The sequence below is a fragment of the Halichoerus grypus genome, chromosome 2 (assembly GCF_964656455.1).
Source record: "Halichoerus grypus chromosome 2, mHalGry1.hap1.1, whole genome shotgun sequence".
Classification (NCBI taxonomy): domain Eukaryota; kingdom Metazoa; phylum Chordata; class Mammalia; order Carnivora; family Phocidae; genus Halichoerus; species Halichoerus grypus.
Genome location: NC_135713.1, coordinates 134,210,910 through 134,231,024, shown reverse-complemented (window position 1 = coordinate 134,231,024; position 20,115 = coordinate 134,210,910). Strand labels below are relative to the sequence as shown.

General features: G+C 39.2%; 1 protein-coding gene across 3 annotated transcripts in view; it reads left to right on the top strand.

Annotated features, from left to right (window-relative positions):
* Nucleotides 1-20,115, top strand: part of SNX24 (sorting nexin 24) — a 153,149-nt gene that overhangs the window by 60,382 nt on the left and 72,652 nt on the right. For all 3 annotated transcript variants that reach the window (XR_013445857.1, XM_078067589.1, XM_078067587.1), the window contains exon 2: nucleotides 19,615-19,698. Coding sequence is in view for 2 of the 3 variants with exons in the window: in XM_078067589.1 (XP_077923715.1) it covers nucleotides 19,615-19,698 (84 nt within the window). In the remaining variant the exon portion in view is untranslated. The remainder of the gene's footprint in view (nucleotides 1-19,614; nucleotides 19,699-20,115) is intronic.

The following is a 20,115-nucleotide window of genomic DNA, read 5'->3' as shown; positions in this document are numbered from 1 at the left end:
ATCGAGCCCTGCATCAGGCTCCCTGCTCAGCGGGAAGCCTGCTTCTCCCTCTCCCACTCCCCCTGCTTGTGTTCCCTCTCTCGCTGTGTCTCTCTCTGTCAAATAAATAAAATCTTTAAAATAAAAAATAAAAAAAAATAAAAGTCATATTCTGGGGCCCCTGGGTGGCTTAGTCGTTTAGGGTCTGCCTTTGGCTCAGGTCATGATCCCAGGGTCCTAGGATCGAGTCCTGCATCTGGCTCCTTGCTCAGTGGGGAGCCTGCTTCTCCCTCTGCCTGCCACTTCCCTTACTTGTGCCCTCCCTCTCTCTCTTTCTCTCTCTGACAAATAAATAAAATCTTTTAAATAAATTAATTAAATAAATGTCATATTCCAATTTCAGTTTGGTGCCGGTATGTTGAGCAAATAATTCATATCAGTGTATGTGCATATATTTGTTGGGAAACAATCTTCCTTGTGCATTTTTTATTCTCTTCCCATTCTTCATATGTATCTTTTCAGATTGGTTTACTTTTGCAGTATAGCTCATGCAAAGTTACTTAATGAAACTAATATAACTCTTCTTTCCTTCTGCCACTTCAGTTGGGTGTACTGTTTATCTCTGATGGCCAAGCAGCTCCCCTGTCTGGAAATGTTTTCATGTGTTCAGATTCCACTGCTTTTGTGAATTCTAGTCTGTAAAGGGTAACCTTGGCAGAGCCATGGCGAGGAGTAATGGAGACTTAGTGAATATTGGTTTGTAGCGAGTGGGTATTTGCTTTCCCCAATGAAACTAATGAACTAATCGTGATTGGAGGTATTCATTCCCTATCTTGTGTACTTTTTTTTTTTTCTGTCCAGGAAGAGACTTCATCCGAAAGTTGCCTTTAAATCTGTGTGTTGTACGCTGTAGGAAATGCCTGGCAGAAGGTTCTCGGTTGCCCTGGCTCTGTGCGTATGGAAACACTATGTAGAGAGAAGAAAACTGCTCATTAGTAGGTGATGTGGGTGATTTCATGGTGAATGTCTAATATATTAAACCTTGGCGAGGTAAAGCAGAAAAGCTTTATCCTTGCTACTCGAGAGCGGTGTAAGAGTCTTAGATGTCGGCTTCGTTAGGTTTAGCTCAGACTCTTGGGAACGGCAGGAATTAGAGTTATGCATTTTCAGTTTCTCTGCAGAGACCACGTATGTGATATTACTAAGGGAAAATGACCCATACCAACAACAACAAAAACCTGCAAAATGTTTATATTTTTGCAAGTCAACACTTTTTCTTCAATCCATTGTTCCTTCTTTAAAGGACTCAGACAAATTAAGTGATTATGATAGATCCTGTAACTAGGAGAATCTCTTTGTTTGGGGTAAACGAAATCAATATGAGAAGCTCTTGGAATGGCCTTCCCCCACCCCCTCCTCTTCAGCAGCTCCTTGTATGTGGGCTTAGAAATGCTGATTCTACATGGAGAATGTGCATGCTGATACATGCTGAGGCCCAGCCTCGTTAGGCTCCAAGCTTCTCCCTGAGTGTCTTTGGCACCAGTGTGTGTTATATAGATTTAGAAAAGATGGCGATTGGTTAAGTACAGAAATTTAGTTGCACATTTTTCATTAGGTAGACTTAGTTTGTAAACATTCGTGTGTCAGTGCATTTTAAAAAGTGGATTAACTTAAATTTAAGATAAACAAGAAATTTAAAAAAAAAGAAAAAATAAACAAGAAATAAAAGCCAGTACTGAGTTAAGTGCTGTGATAACACCTTTCAAAGTCTGGATTTCCATCTTCTCAGTGATGCTAACTCTGAGCATTTCATTTAACATTGTAACTTCCCTGCAGCATTCCCAGTGCTTTTTCCTGGCTCTGCCCCCCTCCCCCATACCAGGTAATCACTTTCTAAAACACACTGTATCTATTGTTTTATATCTATTGCTATCCATCTCCCCTGCCGGAATGTATGTTTCTTGAGGGGAGAGCTCTTTGTCACTTTACTTCACTGGTAGACGTCAGACACCTTGAACAGGGCTTAGCACACACTAAGTCCTCAATAAATACTTGGGTGAAGAAGTACCATCATCATCATTGTCTTTACAGTGTGACAGTTTTATAATTATTTTTTTTTAAGATTTTATCCATTTATTTGACAGAGAGAGACACAGCAAGAGGGGGAACACAAGCAGGGGGAGTGGGAGAGGGAGAAGCAGGCTTCCTGCGGAGCAGGGAGCCCAGTGCAGGGCTCGATCCCAGAACCTGGGATCATGACCTGAGCCGAAGGCAGACACTTAACAACTGAGCTACCCAGGCGCCCCAGTTTTATAATTTTTTAAGCTTTTATTTATTTGAGAGAGAGAGATAGCAAGAGACAGCACAAACGGGGTCAGGGAGAGGGGGAAGCAGGCCCCCTGCTTAGCAGGGAGCTCGATGCGGGACTTGATGCGGCACTCGATCTCAGGACCCCGGGATCATGACCTGAGCCGATGGTAGACACTTAACCGACTGAGCCACCCAGGCGCCCCAAGTGTAACAGTTTTAAACCAAGCTTATATTGGGACAGTAAAACACTTGATAAATATTTTTTCTTAAGAAGAATTGAAGTTCTGAGCTTTGAAAGAAGGCTGAGAGTTCTACAGTCTTTAAGAGCTTACTTCCTTCTTGTAGGTGGGCATTGTAAAAATACGGACAGATCCTCTCTAACACCTGTCAGTAGACCAGAAGAAGCTTCTTTGCCCTCAACAGGAACAACAGGGTGTCTTTTTAGGATCTTAAGTTGTAGAATTAACAAAATGGTTTGCATCCTTTCATGGGCATAGAGCTTGTCCCTCTCCACCTGCTCTCTGCCCATATTTCAAAGCCAAGCAGCCTTCCCTTTCTGAGGTCTAATAAATGTGTTCAGTATTGGGAGAACACAGGAGAATCTTGGATCTCATCTTCTTGGTCCTATACAAATATGGAGCCTGACTCATCATGAATGAGACCAGTAATTCTCAGCCACTCAGGCTTACTCTTTACACCTTTTTTGGTTAAAAAAAATTATATCTGCCTACATATATATATATATATATGTACATGTACTTGTGTATATGTATATCTATATAGAGAATGCTTTAAAGTTTTTGATCTTTTGAATTGCATGTTTTTTTTTTGTTGTTAAGAATATTTTTTTAAGAAATAAGCCTAGTGCATCATGGTATTTCATGGTGTGTTGGAGAAATAAAGGCAATTAATAGCCTCAGATTCCATTTAGATTTGTAAGAAACCCAGTGGTACTCAGGAAGATACTAGAATGTATGGGGTACCAACCATATGCCAGGCTGGGTGCTAAGTGCTTTATATACCTTGTCTTATTTATTTACTCCATCACCAGCCCCAAGCAGTGGATATTATCTTCTTTATTTTACATATGAGGAGATTAAGGCTCAAAGTGGACAAGCCACATCTGTAAGGAGACACAGCTAACAAGTGGCCGACCTGGATGTCAGGTGTGTATGATTCCGGATTGGTCTATCTACCATATCGTGTAGCTTCTACAAAATGGTACTAATTATTAAGACTGATAGTTTCTTTATTTTTTTTAAAGATTTTATTTATTTATTTGACAGAGAGAGACAGCCAGCGAGAGCAGGAACACAAGCAGGGGGAATGGGAGAGGGAGAAGCAGGCTTCCCGCCAAGCAGGGAGCCCCATACGGGGCTCGATCCCAGGACCTGGGATCATGACCTGAGCTGAAGGCAGATGCTTAACAACTGAACCACCCAGGCACTCCAAGACTGATAGTTTCTTTAAAAAGTGAAATACAAACTAGAAAAAAAAAGACTACCAGTTTCTTTTTAATAAAAGAGCTCTATTTCAAAACTATCTTCATCGCTTTCAGGTCCTCATGAACAGTATTCTTTTGACCAACTACAACAAATTTTCTGTAAGAAACCCTCTTATCCTGCACAATCTGTCTCTGTCATGTCTAACTTACTGATTGTTCTTCCTAACAAAAATAACTCATCTTAACGTTTTTTGCTATAAGACTGCTGAGCTGGCCTAAGGTGCAGTCGTGTTCATCCCAGTGTGTTGTCCTCCTGTTAATTACTTGCTCACTTTTTCTTTCTCTCTTTCCTTCCTCATTTACATCATAGATTCAACCTGTTCTGTTCTGTTCTGTTGCCTGGTACTGTTGAAGACAGTGGGGCTCTAACAGTGAACAAAATAGGTGAGGTGCCTGTCCTTATGGAGCTTGTAATTTAGTGGAAGAACAAACAATAAACCAACCAACATTGTGTGATTGTGTGTGTGTGCGTGTGTGAGTGCTAACCCATGGTACGTGCAAAGCGGAAAAATAAGGCCAGGTCTGGGGATCAAGAATGGGGAGGACTAGAGTCGCTGATTTAGATGGAGTAGTTAGATAAGACCCCTCAGAGAAAGTGACCGGGAACAGCAGTTGAACAAAATGAGGGGAAAGCTTTTAGGTAGAAGCACTTCAGATCCTAGACTTGGGAATGTGCTCCATACCTTTGATAGTCAGCAAGGAGGTTGGCGCAGCTGGGCCAGGGGGAGGAAGAGGGGTGTGCTAGAGAAATGGGACGGGCTCTGGAGCTGGGTGGTGTGGGGCCTGGTGGTGCGGGGGTAAGGACCTGAATTCTAAGAGTGATGGAAATTCACTGGAAAGATGCCAGCAGGGGAGTAGTGTGATCTGATAGAGGATTGCCAAGGGCCGCTTTCACGCGCGGACAGAGCAACAGTTGCAGCCATGACTAGATGTTGATAATGACCTCAGTAGGTGACATCCTTGTTTGGATTCCTGCTAACTGCCAGACAGTGGGGCAAATTATTTACATTGATCATCACATTTCATCCTTACGGTAAACCTGTCTGAAAGGTACCTTCAGAAGCTCTTTGTTGTAGCTGAGGAACTTGAGATTGGGACATGTTAAATAACTTGCCCCAAATCATGGAGTGTTCGTAGAGCCCAGTGGAGAGCAAGAGAAAACACAGGATTCAAACCCAGGCAGTTTGATTCAAGATCTAGAACTTTTATTTTTATTTATTTATTTTAAAGATTTCATTTATTTATTTGACAGAGAGAGACACAGCGAGAGAGGGAACACAAGCAGGGGGAGTGGGAGAGGGAGAAGCAGGCTTCCCGTGGAGCAGGGAGGCCGATGTGGGGCTGGATCCCAGGACCCTGGGATCATGACCTGAGCCGAAGGCAGATGCTTAACAACTGAGCCACCCAGGCACCCAAGACCTAGAACTTTAACCACTGTGTTATACTGCAAATCTGATGGGCGAAATGATAATGTTAGTACTATAATTTATGCAGATTATGGGCTAACTAGGGGTTTTTTAATGGGTTGGAATCTTTTAGACTTACTCTATGAGAAAATCCTTGCTGAGTTTTATACCACTTCAACTATGGACTTTGGAGATGCAATCCATTCATTAACTGGGGAATGCCTGTATTTCCTTACATCTTGGATTCAACGCTTTAGAAGAAACAGTGCCAAACTGTGTTTTCTCCAAAAGATGGTCGTAGTGCAGGACCTGAACAACAGGTCATCTGAAGGACAGCTCTAGGAGCTGGAAAAGTTTAATTTGGAAGAGGAAGGCTTTTAAAATGCAGCAAAGGCTTCTCATTGCTAAAATGTTAAAACCATAAACCCCATCATGATCTCAACACCCCTAAATAAGCATCTCTTCCTTCGTGATCAGATCCGGTCTTCTGGCTTTAAATAACATTCACACTCTGATGACTTCCAAATCTATATCTCTAAGACCCAGGCTCTACATTCATTGCTGCTCCACATCTTCGCTTGGTGTCTCACATGCATCTCGGACTTACCATGAAATCCCTTTCACTGCCATAGATTGGTTGATGCCCGGTCATCCCAGTTCAGGATGGCACCACCATCCATCTGCTTGCTCAGACCCCAGACCTCACCGTTATATTTGATTCCTCATTTTGTAAACAGACTCCACTTTCAGTTACCAGGCTGTCCTCTTCTTTCTGCTTTCACTCACCTCTCCACACCACTACTCAGACCTCTTTAACTAACCCTCCTCCCTCCTGATCGCTCCAGGCTCACAAACATGTCAGGGATTTGCATGGAGCCCCTCTGCCCACCCCCAGATATTCTCACTTCCTTCAGGCCTATGGAAAGGGAATAATGGGCCTCCAAGAATGTCTACACCCTAGTCCCCAGACCTGTCACCTTCTGTGCAGAAGGGGCGTCATAGATGTGGTTAAGGTTACGGAGCCTATTTTGGATTATCTGGCTGAGCCCAGCATCATCACCTGAGTCCTTAAAAGTGGAAGAAGAAGCACAAAAGCAGATCAGAGAACGCCTGAGAAGGACTGTTGTTGCTGGCTTTGAAGATGGAGAAAGGGGGCCATGAGCCAAAGAATGCAGGCAGCTTCTAGAAGCTGGGAGCTGTGTACTCAGCCGACAGCCAGCAAGGAAACCGAGACCCCAGTCCTGTAACCACAAGGAAATGGAAACCTTTTCTCCCAGTGAACCCCCAAAGGGAACGCAGCCCCACCAGTACCTTGATTTTAGCCCCATGAGACTTGAAGCAGAGAAGCCAGCCAAGTACACTGGACTCCTCACCCCTACAAATATGAGAGAAGAAATGGAGCGCTGTGTTTGTACAGCAGGCAGAGAAAACTCATACAAGTTCTCTACTCAGATAGGACTTTATCTGTAAGACTTTGCCTGACCACCCCACATAACAGCCATTCCTGCTCTCATTCGGGCCCTCTCTGTCCTCATTACCTGGATCTGTTTTCCTTGGTAGCACTTACCAGCTAATCTGCATTTACCTGTGTGATTGTCTGTGTCCCTCTTCCATTTAAATGTAAATAAGCTTTGTTGGGGATCTTAGGGTCCGTTACTGTTGCGTCTCCAGGGACTAGAATGGAGCCTGACACATGCTAGGTAATTGTCCTTGTCAAGCCGTTGAATGGAGCTCAGTGTCTTCTGTCCAGCCTCTAACAGATGCTGACCTTCCATGCTGGCTGCACTGCACTCAGCTGCTCCCTCCTGTCACCTGCTGCTTCAGGGCCTTTGCACTTGCTCTCTCTAGTGCATCCCCCTTCCTCTTTGCCTACCTTACTCTAGGTCTGTTCAGAAACATCAGCTCTTGAAGGAAAGCTTCCCGGATTCCTGAGAGTAAATTGTATTTTCCCTTAATGCACATAGATAGATTTTTAAAAATACGTGATTTATATTGAGTACAGCTCAGATGGCTTTTTATACTTTGCCTTTATAGTTTGTATCATACGTCAGAATTATATATTGTTTTGGCTACTTTGTTAATTGCTTTCTTTCTAGTGTTCAGGCACCATAAAGGCTAGGATGAGGGGTTTGCTTGCCACTATTTCTATAGCTAGTTGATGGTGGACTGTGGAACCAGACTATGTGAATTTATAAATCCACTCCATGGTTTGGTTTCCTTGCATTTTGAGTGGGAATAATAATAGTACCTACCTCATAGGGTTTCTTGTAGGTTAAGCCATTTAATAAATGAAAGTGCCTTAGTGCACAGTACATAGGAAGCACTCAAAAATGTTAGGGGCACCTGGCTGGCTCGGTAGAGCATGCAACTCTTAATCTCGGGGTCTCGAATTGGGCATGGAGCCTCCTGAAAATAAAAATAAATTAATAAAAGAGCAACATTTAAAAAAAATGTTAGCTGCTGCTATTGTATTGTTATTAATACAGAGCATAGCAAAGTGCTTGGCATATAGAAAATGTCCAGTAGATATCTGAGGAATTACATAAATGAATTTTGTATGATCTTGATATTTGTGTTAAAAAATGAGTAATTGTCATTTATTACATTTACTCCAGTAGGACTTTAGAAGGCAGAATTAGATAAAATTTAGATAAAATTTTTCTAATTTTAAGAATAATGTATGTGTGCTCTAATGAAACAATGTAGATTATAGAGAAAATTATAATAATTTGTAATTCTCTCTCTCAGGCATCCATTTGACTGATGTCCTTTGTCATCTGTTATGTGTATTTTATATAGTCAACAGCTTTGTATGGATAAAATATTTTCTCCTGCTTTTTCAATTAGTGTATATTATAAATGCTTCCTTATAACAGTGTTGTAGGTTCTTCTTGGTGATTATTTTCTCCTAAAAAAAAGTCCAGTTTATTTGGGGCATATAATACGTATAATTGATAGGAATACATTTGCTGAAATTTAGAGAATATGACTGCACTTTAAATAATAAGATTATGCCATTTAGATGATCTGTTTAAGGGGAAGGTATGGAAGACAGTGATGCCTAAAGCTGCAGAAGGCTCTGGAGTGGAGGCTGGATGGACCCTAGGATGGGACTCCTGGGCCTGGAAGGGCTCACTTGTGAGTGGAAGCACTAGGGTAGGTGAGCATGCTCTGTGCAATTGGTGCCTCGAGTAGGGAGGACCTAGGATGGAGTTGTCTGTGATTGGCTACAGGACAGCTTTGGAACACAAGATGGGTTGATGGGTTGGGGCAGATTGTGGAGGATTTTGGAGGCAGATGGAAGAGTTGCTTCTTTTTGTAGAAGCTATGAGCTTGTGATAAGGAGATGCAATTTATAGATAAATAATTTGAGGGAAGTATGATGGATTCTTTTTGTTCTTCTATATATGACAAGCTGTTTCAACCACAAGTCTCTTCCTCAAGCAAAACCCGTGAAGAAGGCTGTCCTCAAATGCTCATGAAGACCATTCTGTGCTTCCTGCTGGACACTTTGTTGCCCCACTTCATAATTAGCAATTATTCCTTCCATTTCAAAGCATCTCAGAAAGCACCAAGACATTTATTATCCCACAAACTAATACAGTGTGACATCCTTTTATTATTCTTATTTTATTAATGGAGATATTATGGTTCCAGGATATTTAGAGATTTGCCCAAGTAGTGCAGATAAAATTTATCTCTTTTCCTTCTTTCAAAGCAGGATATAAAAGAGAATAATAGAGCTTATAAAGCATCTGTCTTTCAGAATGCTTAATTGTTTAACATAATATTTGATGTATTGTAACAACAGTTCCGGTAAGCAAAGAACCATCACTATTCACTTTCTACAGAAAGTCTAAGTCAAAGTTACATGATATCAAAACTAATGAAAAACTATGTTAGCCAATCAACATGTATGACCTGGTGTATTTGAGTACATTTTTCCCCTCACCCTGAATTGATTGATTGGATTTGTGTCATTTAGATACAGCTTAAGAGGAAAAGAAAAATGAAGACTTCATAATCAAATAGTCAGAGAGCTGCAGCTAAAATTAGTCAGTACTAGGGTTTAGACTGAAAACCTGTAATTCTGTAAATATCACTAAACTCAGGAAAAAATTTTCCCTTTATAACCAGAGAGATTTAAAACTAAAACATTTAGCAGAGATAATGTCATTATTAGGATATCTGGAAGTAATATATATACACATGGAAAAACTTCCCATACTACATAAACATGTAAAAGGAAAAACAAAATGTATCTAACACCTTCTAGAGCCATAAGTTAGTTGAAACGTTGCTAATTTGTTTTAAGCACCCAGACTCTAAATAGTATATCCAAAGCTCTGTTTTTTGATGTCTGAGTCTTGGAAAATCTTTAGTGCCTCTCCACTTTGAAATATAAACTGAGTTTACGCACCCCTGTATTATCTCCCCTCCCTACTCAGTTCCCACTATGTATTGATTTCAGTTTCATCAGTAAAAATGAACATCATGACTTTATATTTATTACATTGTAACTTGAAGCACTTTCCTCACCAATTTTTAGCAGTATCCTTTGACTACCAGTTATATAAGATGAAAACAGTTTGTACCCCATTTGCTTTCTTTCCCCATTCACTTCCTGTTTTCTGCTAGTTACATCATTACTTTTTATACTGACAAAAAAATGTTTACAATCTGTTCTGTGAAAAGAATTGTATTATGTTGTATAGGTTGATTCTAAAAACTGAGTACAGTAGTTGGTGTTCCCAATATTATATGTGTGTGTACGTATGTTTATGATATTTTCACTTGTGTAATCAAGTGGAGGATGAAATGTCTCCTTATAAATTATGAAATCTGCTCAGTGGAGACTGTTCCCAGCATTATCTCAAACAGCCACTCTTCTTCTCTGGACGGTACCAAATCTTGTTACATTTATTTTGCTTTATATTTGGAATTGTATACTGGAATTGTATTTGGAATTATATCCATTTTGTTTGGTTGGTTTTCTTGGAATTTTTAAGCAGCTTTTTATTTTTTTCCTGCACAGAGGTGAACATCTTGACACCATCACTAAAGGCCTATTATCTATAATTGGTATTAATCATACAGTTTTCTTCGGCATGCTTCTTGGAACCCTCTGGCTTCTTACTCTAATTTGAATATTTTTCAGGCTACCAAGCTGCCATCTTAGGATTTTTCCAGCATTTTCGTTCTAGGTTAGGGGCACAGTTTTTTGGCTTCTCCTTTAAATTCCATTTTTAAGAAGTAACTTCAAAGAAAATTTCATCAGGGTCTACATAATCTGTAAAATGCTCCTGCGTATCTGAAAAGAGCACTTGACCTTCTTCTTAGTGGAAAATTTGCCTGGGTGTGGAATTCTGTGTTAGAGATCATTTACCATCAAACCTTGAAGGCATATGAAGCTAAAATTTCAAACCAGGTTTTCTGTGGATTTCTGGAGACTCTTATTTGTCTGTGTACCAAGTACTTCACCCACAAGTGCTTTCTTTGTAGACTCGAGCAACAGAGTAGCCTGTGAGGAAGCTGTGTCCATGTGATCATGGAACCCCTGTGGGCTTCCTGCTGGGGATGTCCTCAGCCTCCTCCTGATAGCAGCCACTGGATAATGTTGCCTTCCTCTGTATTCATTTTCAGTGTCCCAGCATCATAGTCTTTAATGGTGACAAAAACAATGGCTAGCCTTTTGTATTATTTTTAATATACTTTTTGATATATACTTTGGTATATATTTATATATATTAATTATTTTATTGTATATTATATATTTTATATATCAAATATAAATTATACATTTAAAATATTAAAATATATTAAATATATTTAAAACTATATAAAGCATATATAAAAAATAAGTATATATTAAATATATAAAAATATATTACTTTTATATATTTTTGAGTTCTTTGTTGTGATTCATCTGTCCATTGACAATAATTCTGCATCTTCAATAATTTTTTGCAAAAAGTTTGTCGGGGGTTGGGGTGCCTGGGTGGCTCAGTTGGTTAAGCCCCCAACTCTTGGTTTCGGCTCAGGTCATAATCTCAGGGTTCTGGGATCAAGCCCCAGGTCCCTCAGCAGGGAGTCTGCTCAAGGATTCTCCCTCTCCTTCTGCCCCTCCCCCCACTCAACTGCACCATGTGCGTGCGCTCTCTCCCAAATAAGTAAATTAAAAATCTTAAAAAAAAAAAAAAGTACGTGTGGGGTATTCATTTTCTGAGTTTGCCCACAGCCAAGGTGGCCTTTTTGTGCCTTTCCATGTGCATAATAACTTGGATGATTATGAAATAATGCTCTAATAAAACTTTGCTGACACTGCTCCACATTTTGTAGTGGAGGCATTTAGGGTGGCAGAGAAAAAGTTTGGGGTCATCCTAATCTTTGTTCCTGCTTTTTTTATCTGTATTTTGCCAGTGTTTTTTTTTTTTCTTCATTATTGTAATTAAAAAAAAAAAATCCAGAGTAGGTAGATACCTTATTTTTCCCTGTGATATGGTAAATACTTTTGATCTTCCCAGCTTAGGAAACTTAGATTTCTTTTGTCTTTGGTATTTACTCTTGCTCTAAGTTTGTTTTTCTTATTATTTTTTGTTCTTTCATCAGAGATTTTTCTTATTTGGGGGTGTCATGACTTTTCTTTGCAAAGAAGCATCGTTTTAAAAAAATAAACACATTTATTCATGCCCAGTTCTTACAGAGATGTTCTCTAGTGGCAATTACTTACAGAACTGTTCTTTTTCCTTAAGCAGTGGTTTATTCGAAACAGTTTACCTTTTTCTTAAAAATATTTTAAAATTCATGGAATTTATATGTTTTCTAAGGCATGAAGAAAGCTATTAGCAGTTTCTCTGCAACCAAATATAATAAAATTAATAATGTCTCTCAGTTGATCAATGTGGCATCTTGGATTAGAGGAAATACGATTTAAAGCTCAGAATAAGAACAAATTAAATTTTTACACTAGTTTTATTGAACTGTATACCTAGTCATTGAATATCATAATAATTTCTAATTAGAGGGTTTCTGACCATCTTTCCCTCATAAAAGAACTGTCATGTGAATTCATACCTGTTAAGAGCCTGGCCCTCAACAGGCACACAGTAAATGGCTCTTTTAGAGGTATAACTTTTTGTAAGTGAAATAACCACCTTTTAAATTTCATTTTATCTTTCTTGCTTATTCCTAGTCAAGAAAGAGACTATTTCAAGCCCAGAGTTGATTTCAAGCCTAGAGTTAATATTTGGGGCATGTTGTTCTAATTGAGCAAGTATGAAAACATACATAAGAAGAGTCATATTTGAAGCTGGTAGTTGTCCTTTGTGTATATCTCAGGTTCTCAGCATAACAATTTTGTGACCCAAACCACTTGGAGCACTGGACTTTAAGCTTTATTTATTTATTTATTTATTTATTTATTTATTTATTTATTTTGTATGTGCTTTTTAAAAAGATTTTATTTATTTATTTGACAGAGAGAGAGCATGAGCACAAGCTGGGGGAGTGGCAGACAGAGGGAGAAGGAGAAGCAGACTCCCCACTGAGCAAGGAGATCGACATGGGACTCGATTCCAAGGACCCTGGGATCACGACCTGAGCCAAAGGCAGATTCTTAACTGACTGAGCCACCCAGGCACCCGAAGCTTTACTTGTATATAGAATCCCCACTGTAGTTGGAAGGCATTTAAATTATTTATTAGATATTTTTAGCTTGTTATAGGAAAAACTTTGTTTTTGCTTTGATTAGAAGTGAATAATTTTGTCAAGTATGAGCTTCTGAAGTCAGGAGGCCATTCAACCTAGAATATGGCTTAAGTCCTTCTTTAGCTTAAGTTTATTTCTTAAAATATATCTGTGGAAAATTGGGTGTAGACCCAAATTTTGAAATATTTTATCATGGACTTCCAGTTTAATTGCAGAGATACTATCACAAAGGAAAAAAATCAGCTCGAACATGTAATCATAACTGCACTTAGGAATGGAAATCTTGTCTTTAACGTATCTGTTTTCCTTTTCAACTTAAATTTAATGACTTAATAATGTTCCCAGGACTGTGGCTACAATTTAGTCACATGAACAATATAATTTGTGGTGGGTTTTTTTTTTTTTTAAGCAAACCTAAATGGAAGCCTTAATCTGTCTTTTTAGTTACGTGAAGCCTTCCTTGCTTTATACAGAGGGATTTCTGGAAATCTTTGAGGACAAGCCTATCTCCAAGAATATACGGTTAGATGGGGAGGTGGGACTTCTGTGTGATTTCATATGAGATAGTTGGAATGGAAACTTATGCCACTCTACACACTGGTTAAAATACATCCAGTTAATTCTCATTTCACTCATCAGCTTCCAAAGTGACTAATATCGAGTGTTGGTTAGGATGGGCCAGACATTCCATATCCTGTTAGCTGTTGTGTAACTTTGTAGATTTGAGTGGGGAGGTAAATTTGGCAAAGTTTTTGGTAATTTATCGTGTGTGTGTGTGTAAGTGATTACATGTACAGCAACAAGGATTATGTATATATCTATATATAAATAAAATACATAAACATACAGTTGGCCATGGAACAGTGTGGATTTGGACTGTGTGGGTCCACTTCTATGTGGATTTTTTTTCAATAAATATAGTATAGTACTGTAAATGTATTTGTTCTTTTTGATTTTTTTCCCTTTTTTTTTTTTTAAGATTTTATTTTATTTATTTGATAGAGAGAGCACAAGCAGGGGGAGCAGCAGGCAGAGGCAGAGGGAGAAGCAGGCTCCCCGCTGAGCAGGGAGCCTGACGCAGGACTCATCCCAGGACCCTGGGATCATGACCTGAGCCGAAGGCAGACGCTTAACTGACTGAGCCACCCAGGCGCCCCTCTTTATGATTTTCTTAACATATTCTTCTCTCTAGCTTACTTTATTGTAAGAATACAGTATACAATACATGTAACATATAAATAGTGTTAAACAACTGTTTATGCTATCAGGAAGGCTTCCAGTCAACTGTAGGCTATTGGTAGTTAAGTTTTTGGGGGGTCAAAAGTTATACATGGGTTTTCGATTGCATGGGGGGTTGGTACCCCTAACCCCTGTGTTGTTCACGCATCAACTATATAAATATACACATATACATACATATATAAACATATACTTATATATGTATATAAACATACATGAATATGTATGGTATAAAATAGTACAGTGACTTAATATCTACCTTAGGGTCCTGATTAAATAAAGTATGGTAACAATTATACATAGGAGTACTAGGTAGCCATTAAAGAATTAGGCATTGCAAAATGTGCTGATAAGATGTTCAACATGTACTAAATAAATAAAATAAGGTAAAAAAAAATTTGTAGAAGAAGTGAGGTATTAGGACTGTATGACGTGGCTACTGTGTAAGAAAGTAAATTCTGTATACATGTGTACATACAGAGCTTATATGCATGGGGACAATTTGTGAAAGGATATTTAAGATCCTTCTTGAGTAGGCATGGACTTATACAAGTCTCTTATGTAAGAAACTTATGTAAGTTTACAGTCTTTGGAATTTTTGAAACGTTTTTTGATGAGTACATACTATTTTTTTTTTAAGCGAAAACCATACAAGCTAACATTTGGAACCACAGTATAAGGAGTTTGAGGGGGCAGTGTGGGCACAGATCCTGACAGGAGGAGGTAATATAAAAAAGTACCCTTCTACTCTACAGAGTTGTATGCTTTTTATAGAGATCCGTGGTCTGGTTCCATTGAAAGGAGCACAGCCTCCAAAGAGTTGAGGGTAAAGACCTCACGACACCACAAGCACTGTCCTTGCCAAGTGTCTTATGCTCCTGAGAAGCCCATCTAGGGGACAGAACCTCCAGGGAGGAATGAATGGAAGGTGTTGTCCTTACTCCAGAACATTTCCCCCAAGAAATGGGGCTATCTAAAGAACTCTGCTCATTGGGAGTCAGTATTATGCAGTGGTTGGAAGGGCAGGTTCAGGACCAAGTTGCTGGGTTCAAAATGCAGCTCTACTATGGTCAAGTTACTTAATCCTTGCCTCAGTTTCCTGACCTGTAAAATGGAGATAATGCTACCTATTTCATTTGGGGTGATGAGAACTAAATGAGTGGTTATTATGAGCAAAGAGCTTGGAGCAATGCCTGAACATAAAAAGTGCTAGAAAAATCCTTGTTGTCACTCTTGTTATTGCTATTTGACTGGGGAGAAGTTCTGAAATGCTTTAAAAATAATGATTAAAAATTTGACTGGTCTTAACTTGTACATTTTATTTTATACATGCTACTTTACATAGAAGATATTACTATGACAGTAAAACATAAGTGGAGTATATATGCATTTAATCACTCTTATATGCTTAGTTATTTATGGAAATATTGAAGAAATGTGGTATCCAACTTACCTTTCTTTCTTTTCTACTTAATATCTCTTTTTTCCCCCTGCCTGGTTTTCAGATTTTCTCTTTCTTACTGGTTTTAAAGAATTTGGTTATGATTTGCCTTGGATTTTTTTTTCCCCCATGTTTCTTGTATTTGGATCCATTGGTCTTTTTAGATCTGTGGGGTTATGGTTTACATCAAATTTGGAAACATTTGGGTCATGATTTCTTTAACTATATTTGTCTTGTCTGCCAGCCCCAGTCTCCTATCTCTGCTCTCCTGTGGGGACTCCAATTATACATATATTGTTCTCTTTCAAGTTGCCCATAGTTTACTGATGCTCTGTTGAGCTATTTTTTAGTTTTTGTTCCCTTTCTTTCATTTGGGACAGTTTCTGTTGCTGGGTCTTTAAGCTCACTTACCTTTTATCCTGCAGTATCTAGTCTATTAAAAATCCCATCCAGTTTATTTTCGTTTTAATCATAGATGTTGTTGATTTCATCAGTGGGACCCAGACTTGCTGTGTGTCTTTTTAGTATCTCCCATAGTCATGGTCACCCTTTCCTCTGGATTTTTAAATATAAGAAATTGCCTTATAATAGTGATTTTAATGCTTTCGTCTACTAATTTTATCATCTGTGTCATTTCTGGATCAGTTTCTATTGATTGGTTTTTCTTCTTATTATGAGTTGTATTTTCCTGCCTCTTTTTGATGGGATGCCGGACCCTGTGAATTTTATCTTGTTAGGTCCTAGATATTTTTTATATTCCTAAAAATATTCTTAAGCTTTGTCCTGGCATATAGTTAAGTTACTTGGAAACAGTTTATACTCTTTAGGTCTTGTTCTAAGATTTTTTACACTGGACTAAAAGAGCCTTTAGTCTACTGTTAAGTTTGCCCCACTACTGAGGCAAGACCTTTCTGAGAACTCATTATGAGGTTTTCTACCCTGGCATTTGGTAACAGGCTCTATGCCCAGTTATCTGTGAGCTCTGAGCACTCTTCTCTCTAATGCCTTCCTGTCCTTGGGTAAGTTTACCCAATCCCATGTGTTGACAAGGGTTCAGCTGCATGCTGGAGGGAGACCTCTGGTAGGTAACAGGAATCCTCTCTGTGTGCAGCTCACTCTTGCCCAATACCCTGTCCTTGGAACTGGCTTCCCCTCACTTCCCCTCAGGGCTCTGACTGGGTAACCGTAGGGCTCAACTTTGTTTCTTTTGTCTCTCACTCTTCTTCATTTCCTCATGTCTGATGTCTTGAGAGCCACCATTCCCACAGATTTTGAGTTGTTTCCGGTGGGAGGGTAAATCTGCTCCCTGTTACGCCATCTTGACTAGACCTGGAAATCACCCTGCTCTAGGCTTTAATTTAAAAAAAATTTTTTTAAACAGAAATTAAAAAGAAAGTCCTTGTCCACCCACTCCCAGTCTGAAATTCCAGAGAAAGCCACATTCAACTTTTTCCTGGTATTTGTGTGCAGATGTTGTACATCTCACCACCGCTCTGCCTGGGGAGACCTTCTCTGACACTATGCTGTCTGAAACCACACCCTTGTTCAGCTCTGTGTCATTACCCTGCTGCCTTGTTCTCTACAGGACTTTTTTATTTCCTGACTTCATTGTATTCATTCATGTGTTTATAGTTGGCCTCCCTCACCAGATAGGATATATGCACCTCGAAGTCTGAGCTCTTGCCTCTTTTGTTCACTGCTGAATCCCCAGAGCCTAGAGCAACTCCTGAGTACGTTGTAGTCGCTCAGTAAATATCTGCTGAATAAATAAATGAATGAATGCCAGATACTGTGCTGCATGCTTTCCCAGCATCTTCTTGTGCTGTCCCTATCTTAGAGGTAGGTAATAGCTGCTCAGAGTTTGCCAGAAGAACAAAGCAGGAAAAAGATTTTCCAGGGAGCGGGACAACATGTATCAGAAACTCTTAAAAAAAAAAAAAAACTGCTGTGGAATTCAGGAAAATAAGATTTATTAAATTGGTTCCATTTCTTGCTTCACATTGTCCTGGAAATTCTGATTAACCAACTTCATTTCCAAGATATTTTCCCAGAATTTAAAAGAAGTCTGAACAATATAAGGTTTATTGTACATTTTTGAAATGGCAACAGGATAAAAATATTAGCATGAAAATGTACCACGCAGGGTGCGTGTGTGTATGTGTATGTGTACAAACCGCCCCCCTCCCCGCCACCCCCATGAATTGAGTGCCTGAAAAGTAACTGTGGAGCTTGGTAATGGAGCCATCTGGTCAATAGAAGGGATGACATTCCACGAGGCAGCCGTTGTGTAATGTGTCTCATCTCTGGCCTTCAAGAGGGTGACCCAGTAGGTTGAGCCTTTCCGAGTCTTCAGCTCTCTCCTTCTTTGGATTCTGCAGCAAACGTGCCAATTAAAGTGGTGGGTTTTAGGATGACGCCTCATGTAACTGGACTCGGAGCATAACTTCATTTCTTTCCTGCCTTTCAGCAGATGGAAAGTACTTCTGCTCCCACATTGTCCTGATTTAACTCCGGGGCCTGACACTAAAAAGGGACTCTGTGTCCTATTAACCAAGCCCGTGTGCTGAAGCTGAGCTTCTTTTGTTTGTGTTTCTCAGGGTGTTTTCCTCCTCCTATTCCTGGCAGTGTCTTTGAAGGAGAAGAATTTTCTTTGGTGAATTAGTAAACAGAATATTTTTTTAAAAAATAGTATACATACATCTGAGACTTTGAAGCATATGGATCTGTTTTTAGAAGAGACTATTTTCACTAACTGACCAAAGACAAGTATTTTTAGGGAGGTTTCTTGAAAAACTAAATGTTAGTATAAGATATTGATTAAACTGGTAAATATTTATCATTTGCTTTAATAAAAGCAGGTTTCTTAAGCTGAGTCATACAACACAAGATTTTGTTTCTGATTCAAAGAAGTACAAATCTACAAATACATTTTGCGTTTGATGATACAATTGTCAGAAAGGTCATACTTACATATGAGGTAGAAATGTAGAGCCGTAGCGGGTCTGTTTTCATAATGACGGTGTGTGCCCATGTGTTTCATGTGCTAACTTCAGTTTTCTTTAAAGTTAGCATGCTTTTAATACTTTTTCGTGTCCTGTGACCTCAACTCTAGTTTTTTCCAGAAGGGCAGCTGAAACAAGAAATTAGGCTTACTAACTCATTGAACAGTATTCCATCATCTTGGCGTTGTCCACGTCTTGCTCAGCGAAACAGGAGTCAAAGACATACTCTTGAAAGTAACAGATCACCTTCTCTTCCCTTCTCGCTAAGCATCCTGCCCCTACCCCATCTTAAAATTGTATTTTCATGAGCATTTCATGATATTGCTCATCCCTTGTTCCCAGTCTTGACCCACTGACCTAGGAACCAAGAAAATGTCATGTTAGTGCCTGCTAATTAGTGCACCCAGAGAGCCTTTTCTTCTGGCCTTTCAACCTTCTGGAGGTGGGAGTGCAAGCTGTCACAGGCATCATGCGGGGAAAATGAGCCTTTACTACATTTTCCTTGTTTTGCAAACAGCAGAATAGGGCCCAGCTGAGACTAGAGATGAATATGCAGGTTAGGAAGAAATTAACCTAAAATGCACTGCTCTTTGCCTGATTGTTGTATAGATGACAAAGCATGGCCATCATCATCATACCCGTAACGGCATGCTGGGGCCTGCCATTTCTCCCGGGCTCTTGCTGTTGTCACACACTTTATTTCGATACCATCATACTCATCTGGTGAAACAATTTTAAAGGAGGAATGTGCTCTGATTAGAAAGTTAAGGAGCCTGTGAATGCGTTTAAGTTTCTGTTGCTTTTAGACACGTTAAGGGGATACTTCAGTTTGTACTAAGTAAAGCATTTGGCTTGAGTGCTCATTAATCAGTGCTGTTGGACCAGGGTCTCCTGAGCCTTCTGGGTTTTAGGGGATCAGCTACTGTAATTAAAGGGATGAAATATATCATGGTCACAAACTTACCACATCAGACGTTTGAGGGTTTTGAACTGGTGGAATTAATCTTTTTAATTTTTTTTCCTTAGGTATTTAAGATAGAAGTGCTAATGAATGGAAGAAAACATTTTGTTGAAAAAAGGTACAGCGAATTTCATGCCTTGCACAAAAAGGTAACTTTTTTTTCCTTTTTCCTTATATGGCAGATGCTATAAGGTTAAGACTGCTTTCTGTGTTTTCTGAGAGCGTGAATAGTTCTTGGCACAATAGGATTTCTTTCTTTTTTTTTTTTTTTTTAATTTTTTTTATTGTACAATAGGATTTCTTTGATCATGAATTAAGTTTTCTTTTAAATTATTCAGTCCCCTGAAGGTGTGCTTTCTGAGGAGATGGGTTTTCTGTTAAGATCTTTTACATAAATAGATAGGAGGTTGCAAGCTCTTTGCAGGTGTGAGAGGCTCACACAGAATCAGACTCAGACCTGACTCTCTCCATAAAATAGACTTAACGTGCTTTACCAAAAGGAGAGAAAGAAGCAGATGATGATTTTACAGGGAGAAATTTATTAAAAGCAACTTACACTTACACGT